Raw genomic sequence first — 9,215 nt, 5'->3', positions numbered from 1 at the left:
TTACCATATAATACAGCAGTTTGTTCTGATTGTATCGAGTAAAATGATTGTGTTGTGGAATGAAGTGTGCAGTAAGCCTAATAATCACAGAGCTAATGTTGTATTTCATTGTATTCAAATACCTCTTGTGGAAGTAAAAAATGTGTTTCATTGTCTTTTATTTATCTTGTGCCGAAGTGTATTCAGTGGAGCCGACATTGGTCTTAATGCTTTAGATAACAAGTGGGCATGTTTTCTATGTTCATCAGTGAATTGTGAATAACTCAATAAATCTCTAATTTTACTGTAATCTACATTCTTGCAATTTTTGTCATTTTAATGTAGGCAAAATACAAAATACCAACATAAAACTTTCTTTCATTTTATTTTTATTAGAATATACAAATTTAATTTTAGAAAATAAGTTTCCAAAATGCTTGCAGTGGAAAATATATCTATCTATATACGTGTATTTATATATATATATATATATATATACTTTTTTTTTTTCATGTATCTCTGTGGGAGACAGTTCACTTTTGAGCTTTCTTAGCTCCCCCTTTAGCCTCTCCTTTGCTTCCTTTCTGTCCATTGTCACTCTTTTCCCTTTTGTCTCCCTTCTCTCCAGATTTCTTCCCTTTTCCTTGAGTATCTTCTTTCTTCGATCCCCCCCTTTCACCTTTTTCACCCTGCTTCTTTGTTGATGTATCCTTTTCATCTCCTTTACCTTCCTTGGCACCTTTGCCCTCTTTCTTACCCTCCTTGGTCTTCTTCTCTCCTTTATCAGCATCCACTTTCCCAGAGACTGTTGTCACCTCCTCTTTTTCTTCTGCTTTTGCAGCTACAGAAAAAGAAGAGAAAGTGTTAAAGGCTTCATGGCAGCATCAGGTATCATCAGGATCCTGCCCCTTAAAATAATTGGACAGTAGAGTTTTATCCAGTAGAATGACAGTTTAAGAAGGCCTCATGGAAGTCTGAACATTAAAGCACATGTTTCTTTATTCTTTTAATGGAATAGTTTGAAATGTTTTCTTGATGAGGGATTGAGAACACTGGTTAGGAATGAGCGGGTATAGGTAATGGACAGATGGATGGATTGAGAACAAAAGTTTACATTCAGCTCTGTGTGGGCCAACAGACAGTTTTTCTCATTTTTCAAGCAGTGATATCCTGAGGATGTACACAGCTAACACAGGTCGTGAGGTTGAATATCTTTAAATCTACAGTGCATGTTGAAATTGAAAAACAAATAAAGAATGTTTACAATAAAATATTGATAATTTGGGAAATGTCTTGCAGAGTGTTATATAAAAAGATTGTCTGTCTGGTAACTACAATGCCACAAACTAGAAACAGCTCAACAGTGAGGTTGACTCTGCTTGAGAGTCTAACCAGTTGCTAGCAGTTTACATTTAATGGACAGATATTAGAGTTTTATTGATTTTCACATCTAAGACTAGGCAAAGTTTCAAAATGTTGCTTTAAATTCTCATTGATGGACACTTATCTAAAGCAAATATCTATCTCCAAATCTGCTTTTACACTATGAATGCAAAAATACATTTAAACGATTCAAAAATAATCAGTTGCCTGCATATGGAAATTCTGAATCACTTAGGGTTAGGGGTTAGAGTTCGAAGATTTTGGTTAGGGTTCAGGGCTAATGGTTAGGGTTAGGTGTTTAGAGTGAGTGAGCAACGTTAGCATCATTTATACATTTGGTACCAATTTGTTGAAGTTATTCTTCATTTAAATTAAATAAACATTTCTGTTTGTTCATACAACTAAAGGTACTTTTGAGATAACATTTGTTTCTACACCTGATTTGATAAATTTGATAAATAAAAAACATTGTCTTAAAATTATGCTGACAATCAAAACAAGCATCTGTTAATGCAAGAGTTTATAGAGTACACCTATAACTATCTGAACAAGAAACATTCATGTTATTTTACACCTGAGCACCTTGTTCTAAGGAAAGTTTTCAGTTGGGGCTTAATGGAGCTTCTGTGCTTTAATTATTTTTTTATATGCTTTTCTAATAGCAAAGCCAACATTTTTCTGGTGCTCCACAAAAGGATGCAGACATATTGGATAGAAAAACGCATAAAAAGCAAATGACAAAATTTTCCAAAGCATTCACCAAAAACCTGCAATTATTTTAGCTCTGCTTTTGTTTTATTGTGTTCTGTGAATCCAGCTGAGTTAACATTATCGCTCAACCAGCAGAACATTTATGACTGGATTTCTTTCTGTTTGGAACAAATTCTAGTTGAGATGCATATTCATTGAGAATGTAGTATACAAAGAAGACATCTTGTGATTACTCCACAACAGAGAAAAGCAATAGCAATCAGAAATACAACAACCACACACATTAAAACACTCTTCTTTTAATACAACTTGGAGATATGGTGTATAAGTGGGTTGAGTTATAGCTGGGGGGATAATGGCTAGATAAGCCACTGCAATTATATGTTAGACTCAGCTAGACACACACATTATTCAGACTTGGAAGGCTGGTGCATTTCTGCCTTTCTGTTGTACTGTTTACACCAATGTGTATTTTTGTGCAGTAATTAAGGGTAAACATGCCTTGAACAGGGCATTTTGGCATCATGATATTTAATAAATCACTCTGAAATGATGTGCCTGCTAACCAGAATTTGCCTCATGACAATACTAATAATGGGGTGATATAGAGACTATAAGCATGTGTTTATTAAAATAGGTTTGTGTTTATATCCTGAGGAACTAACCAGTCCAAATTCCTTTTCGCAATTCCATCACTCATCAGTCGGTGTGCTGTGAACCTCAAACAACCTTTTCTTCACAGCCCATTCACAGCTGTATGGTACAGATGTGTGAGAAATGTGTCTGAGTTGTTACAACAGCTGCAACAATGGTGACACTGAACACATCTTCATTTTATGCATTTGGTAATGTCAGAAAAGTAAATGTGGGTGCTTGTGAGGGAGGCTGAATAAAAAGGGTAATATAGCATTTATAAGCATTTGTTCCTTACTTCTCTTTCTCATAGTGCAACAGATATTGGCAGTGAAACTGTTTAAGCTCAATGTCTTTTCACAGTGTTTGTCATGTTTCCAGAGTTTTTACTTTTACACAATTCATATATTTTAAATATTGATTGTCTCCAAATGTCTGATAGCATTGTGGTATGTCTGAAAAATGTATTTATGCATTCATAAGAGATGAGGGGTTGTGAATTTGAACCGCAAACAAACAAAGCAGAGATGAGGTGTAAGGTGAGGTTTGTAATGATTGTTTTGGGGAAACTTTTCCTAAGTGGACTGTTGTTTTACATAGTTGCAAACATAATCTAAAGTTCTGATTATGAATTTAATTTTCTATTAGGGTTTTCACTACATTCAGCAACATGGCATTTAATCTATTTTCTTTTTATGTGGTGATTTGGTTTGTCAGCTTATTATTCAGTATTTTATATCAGTGTACCTTAAGCATATACTAAGCATAATGCTGTATACTTAATGGTGAAAGGCTTTTTTTTTTTTTGCATATTTGCATGTATGTTTATGTTACCCTTGTCTTTAGTCAGTCCAGAAGCAAACATAATGGTTTTGTTGGACACAGGTGCTCTCAGCAGTAGGATTACCATACGATTTTCTGAACTCTAAGCCACTTCTTAGTTCACACAGTTATCATGCAAGAAAAGCTATGGTAGCTCACTGATTTATTTCTATAATTCATTTCAAAATACCCAGTGTATATACCAGTGTGTATATAAATGTATAATGTGTCATCGAGCCGAACAGGACTGGGCAGGGGATGTCGTCAGTGTATCACTGTCACCTGAAAAATCAGCTGCTGTAGTTTAGATACAGAGAAGACAACACACCAAATTCCTCAGAGAAAGAAGAAAAGTAAAAACATCAATGAGACCAGTGCTAAGATAAATGATCATTTTTAATTAATATTAGCAGAAGGTAGTGTGACTGGGTTGCATTATTCAAAGCTCAGTTTTTAAAAGAAAAGGTAAGAAACCAAGAGCACAGACTTTAGACATGAGGCATACTGCATGCATTAGGACTTTCAGTTGTAACTGTAATAGATGTTTCAAGTTGTTTGCTCTTGACATTGTCATGCATGAATACATGAAGCAAAGCATATCCATCCATTTTAAAAACATTTAGGTTTTAAGAAACAACTTACAAAGGTATAAACTACAAATGTCCAGCTGCCCTAAAGGAATCATATTTGCAACAGCAGTAAAATTTGTATTTTGCAGCTAGAGTAAAAGTTTTTAATTTTCTGCTGCAAGCAGTAATTGCTGTACTGCAAGTTCATGAGCAAGCAAAAGTTAGAAAATTCAAAATGTGCTCTATTTTCTGGATATAAATTTCAAAAGTGATGCGGTAAGCAGCTGAATGAAAAACGGATTTTCATTTGCTTGAATTTCATCCCATGAGCGTTCAAGGATGACAAGATGGACTAACTGCAGGATAGGTGGGGGTTTTATGCACACATGGGATTTTTAAAGTGTCTACCAATATATACAGTTTTTTTTTAAGTTGCTTTACCCTCAGGAGTGTCTGAGAGATAGGAGCAGAAGAAAAGGAGGAAAAATCATTCCGTCTCTGGCAGAGTGTGCGGATTAGGGTGCTCCTCGCTGACCCTAGCTACTGAGAGCTGGCTGTTGTTAACACTTTGAGTTTGGACTTGCTCAGAAACTGACTGTAGTGCAGTGGCATCTGGAATAGCTGGAAGGAAAGGAAGAGAAGAGAAGAGAAGAGAAGAGAAGAGAAGAGAAGAGAAGAGAAGAGAAGAGAAGAGAAGAGAAGAGAAGAGAAGAGAAGAGAAGAGAAGAGAAGAGAAGAGAAGAGAAAAGATATTTAGAATGGTACATGATGAAAACAGCAGCAGGTTTTGTGAGGTAAAGAGATAAAGACAAGTGAAAGGTAAAGAGACAATTTCCCAAGAAAATGTTCTGTAAAGTCTACTGTCTACTGTCCAGCAGATCCTGTAGCTTTAAAATAATGTAATTCCAGTATTAATAATATCCAAAATGTATCTGTCCATCCACACCAAATAGATCTCTGGTGTATTCTTTGTATAAAAGAATCACAGACTATTCTAAAGTCAGTATAAAGAACCCAATGCAATTTATTGATGTTATCTGCTTTCAATGTATGAAAGTTGTTATCAAACATTATTTTTCATTTTCTCATTTGGACCCACCATTTGAAGCCAACAAGGTCAGCTTCAAACAGAGTGTTAACAACAGGCAGAGCAATTCTGGGAAAACATCCCAGTCGACACCAGAGTTGGAGCTCCCGCTTGCTATTATTAGCAATGTAATAGACACATACTAATACTGGGAAGTTATTAAAGACATACTTACATCCTGGGATTTCTGTCAGCTCATTCAGAGGTGGCACTGTCTCTAATGTGTTGGCGTATTTCTTGGCGGCCTGTCTTTGTGCATGCCGTGCCTCTATTTCCTTTTTGGTTCTCGGGATTCGACATTTGAATATACAACACAGTGTTATAACTGAAAGAAAACAGGACAACAGAGACATGATGTGTTTATTTAAGTAGGACCTGTTACTACCAGCTAACCCATAAGGGTCAGTAAAACCAATTACAATAACTACAGTGGTATCTAGTCTACAGCTTGCCAAAGTTTTTAAGTATTTTTAAGTGATTTTTAAAGTTGATCCGTGGTATATCTCCTGCTACAATAGGGATGCAACGTCAGGACATGCTACTATTTGGCCTATATGGTCACTAAGTGGGAAGCCCTTTTGGGAAGATACGCTACAGGTGTTTCAGTGATGCCAGAGTAGTAGCTCTGGGGATGACTGTGTTGGTGTGTTTTCATTCGTGCTCCACAGGATTTGTTTTAATAACTTGACCAGACTTTTCATCTAGCACCATAACCAGGTCAAAAAGGGCCAAATACCTGCAAAGCTAATGACAGTCCTATCAGTCTTAGTTGTACTTTGTCTTTAGTGTTAATTGGCAAGCATTAGCATGCTAATAACTGGCTACATGGTAACACTGTGCCCTTCAAAACTTCAGCATGTTATGTTACCACTGTCATTATGACCGTGCAATATTGGCATTTAGCTGAAAGCACCATTTCCTACCATGGTCTTTGTCAGTGGTCATGTTATAGTTGCTGATAATGATTGGATGACTCACTTCACATTTGTGATACTAGTCTTTCCTGTTATAATATCACCATTATTACTGCTAATCACGCTCTCATAATCACACTGTGGATGCATAATTGCATTTATAAACATCCTTGGCAGCAATTATTTCTCAAGATAGCTGAATATTCCATGAAAGCTTTGTGAGGGTGAGACGAAGTGAATTAGATGTACTGACCAACTGCTAAAACAAATACTGAAAAGATGCCGATGACCTGCCATAACCGCAGGCCCCAGAAAACAACAGTCTCTGAGGTGACAGGATCCGGCTTCTTTGGAGGATCTGTGGGTAGAAGCTGCGGGGAAAAAAAAGAGGGAAAACATTTTTTTTTTTTTTTCAATGTGTGTCTGCACACAATAACTAAACCTTCACAAACAGGTTTTATGACAGGTTAGGGTTATGTTAAAGTTAGGGTAGGGTTAGAGTTACAGGGTTAAGGTTAGGGTGAAGGGATAGGGTCAGAGTCAGGGTTATCTCATGGAGTAAACATAATTTTAGAGAAACTTAAACATCACCATCATATAAAAATTATGCTTAGGTTTCTGTGTGATACTTTGATCTTTTGGCAATAATAGGTAGGTAAAATAACTTCTTTAGCAGTCTTTAGTCACCTCCCTATTTGTCTGACTTCCAAGGGTAAATGAATAACCATAGATCACAATTGAAATTGGAAATCATTGGAAACTGGAATAATTAACATATTCATTTTATGTATTGTTTATTTATGAAGATTTGACAATTGTACGAACTGAGTTCTCCAAAATATTAAAAAAACAAAATGTCATTCATTTCTTAATCAGCTGCCAAGAAAGCAAGTATCCACGTAACCTATGAGTTTTTGTACATTTGTCTCCATCTGAATCTCTCTTCACTCAACACCAGCATGGGGAGATGAGGTCTACAAACCTGACTGACATGAGACCATGCAATTGGAGGTCAGTTTGTTCTCCACACTTCCTGCATTTTATCTGAACGTTTTGGTCTTAGGTATTCTAACTTTATGCTGCACAAAGTTAAGTCAATACTCTTCAAACAAACACGTATTGCATTTCAAAACACCTCTCTCTAGAGCTGAAGTATAAAATCTGTGTGTGGACTGTATGTGTGTTGCTTTGTGTCAGAACAGTAGTTTGGGGTGGGGGAGCCAGCAGGGTGTCAATAACCTAATAAAATCAATGTGATGATTTCTCCCTGTCCACTGTATATTGATTGTTTGATTGGATAATACAAGGTTGTTTTGGAAACTGCACACTTATAAATCAATAAGCAGTGGGTAAGAAATGGACACTTATTACATTACTTATTACATTTGATGCCTTTACTGATTCATACACGCCTTTTCCAGAATATGTGTATGACTTTGTAGCCCTCTTTTGTGTGCCGGGCTGTTTGTTTTGTTGTTTGTCAGACCTAATAAGCTTCAGCGAGCGAATCTGACAAATGTGCCAGTGCAACCCGACTTCAGGGCTTCCACACAGTTTCCCGATCAGCACACTAGAGGAGTTGTGAACTCGAACCACCAACAAACAAAGCAAATCTTCTGAATGAATTTACACTGTTTGTGTTGCTCCCATGGGAGGATAAGCCTTGAGGATATTTGCCGCACTATTTTTTGCCTCAATACTGATTATATAATGCTAAGTCCTTCCCTCTGGAGGGGAATTTCATGTGTCAGGATTAGTGACTGTAAGGCTCAAGTTTTCTCTTGAAAGAACAGAAAACACAAATTCAGAAGAATTTGATTTTTGACAGCAAATAAAAATGGTATGGGTAAAAGTGTTGGGACCCTTAGCGTTATGTAGCACATCGCCCTTGGGAAACACAGGAATGAAGTGGTGTTCAGGAAGTGGTATATGGTGTGACTTGGACGTTGGCTACATTCTAGTTTTATTTTCCTTGTCTTCTATTATCAGACTTTTGTTTTCTCTCTTCCTGCCCATATTTACACCATACGGCACAATGAGTACGTTTTTCAGTTGAAAAGGCTGAATGACAGTGAATAAAAGATGAGAGATACCTGTGATACCAACATGAGAAATATCACCACAATTCACTAATTTATGACCATTTTTTAGCAGTAATCTTGTTCAGGCCATTTAAAAAGACTTTTGTATGATAAGAAAGAACACAGCTGTTTTTGAGAGCTGGTAATCTAAGATCTAATGTTCGAAGCCAAGATTTTTAAATGTACATTTTTATTGTATTGTGCTTTTTTTTTTTTAACCTTAAGAGCAAATTAATTACCAATATACATCACCGGCTGACTGTATTATTACCACATATATTATCATCAAATTTATTTATTAAGCAGCTTCTGTCACTAACTTGAGTTTCACACTTTCCCTATTTTTCAGAAGCATAATTTTTTATTACCTTTCTTTCCAGAGAACATAATGATTTTTAGACACCATTTTCTCTGAAATGTAACAGGTTTAGCAGCCTAAACATAACATAAACTTGCTATACTAGGACTTCACATTCATCTTCCTGTTTGCAGTGTTTACACGTTTGGCTTGGTTGTTCATGTAACATTATATTATGTATCAGGTCTCAAAACAGCTTGTCAAGTAAGGCAAATAAATCTAAAACTGTGGCGACCAAACATTAAACATGAATCAGGTAAAGCAGCAAAGGACCTGTACCCATCACAAAGAACCCCCAGAATATTCCTGAAAGAAACCTGTGGAGAACATGGTGCTGTATTAGGCTCTTACCTCAGGATCTGGGATCTGGGAGAACACAGAGGACAAACACTGAGACAGCAGCACTGCTCCCCAGCCCCGGAGGAGATGAGGTGGACATACCGGCTGATCCCCAACCATTCTCTCCCCCTCTTTCACCTTGCAGCCAGCCTTCCCCCTCCTCCTCCTCTGCCTCTTCCTTTCTTCCTCTCTGTCTGCCTGCCTGCTTTCTCTGACGCCGTATACAGGAGAGGACCACAATGGCCCTGGGTGATCAATACTGAATATGGCGCTCACGTCTTCCTCCCATCCACAGTTACCTGCTGCTGTTCTCCTCTGTCTTTTGCATTTCTGACACAA

The 9,215-nt window shown here is 37.0% G+C and overlaps 1 protein-coding gene across 1 annotated transcript; it reads right to left on the bottom strand.

Moving 5' to 3' along the window:
- Nucleotides 1-512: 512 nt before the first annotated feature.
- Nucleotides 513-8,996, bottom strand: tmie (transmembrane inner ear). Its single transcript, XM_026314312.1, has 4 exons — nt 8,889-8,996; nt 6,352-6,469; nt 5,360-5,509; nt 513-820 (listed from the first exon to the last, which is right to left on the bottom strand). The coding sequence occupies exons 1-4, from the start codon at nt 8,994-8,996 to the stop codon at nt 513-515; spliced, it is 684 nt and encodes a 227-aa protein (XP_026170097.1).
- Nucleotides 8,997-9,215: the final 219 nt, after the last annotated feature.

This window comes from Mastacembelus armatus, chromosome 17 (assembly GCF_900324485.2).
Source record: "Mastacembelus armatus chromosome 17, fMasArm1.2, whole genome shotgun sequence".
NCBI lineage: Eukaryota > Metazoa > Chordata > Actinopteri > Synbranchiformes > Mastacembelidae > Mastacembelus > Mastacembelus armatus.
Note: the sequence above shows the minus strand (reverse complement) of the source record. Positions and strands in the feature narration are given on the sequence as shown.

Coding starts and splice junctions, on each gene's coding strand:
- tmie (XM_026314312.1), bottom strand. CDS start 8,996: ATGGTTGGGGATCAGCCGGTATGTCCACCTCATCTCCTCCGGGGCTGG. Junction 6,470..8,888: donor CCCAGATCCCAGATCCTGAG/GTAAGAGCCTAA, acceptor TTTTCCCCGCAG/CTTCTACCCACAGATCCTCC. Junction 5,510..6,351: donor AGTATTTGTTTTAGCAGTTG/GTCAGTACATCT, acceptor GTTTTCTTTCAG/TTATAACACTGTGTTGTATA.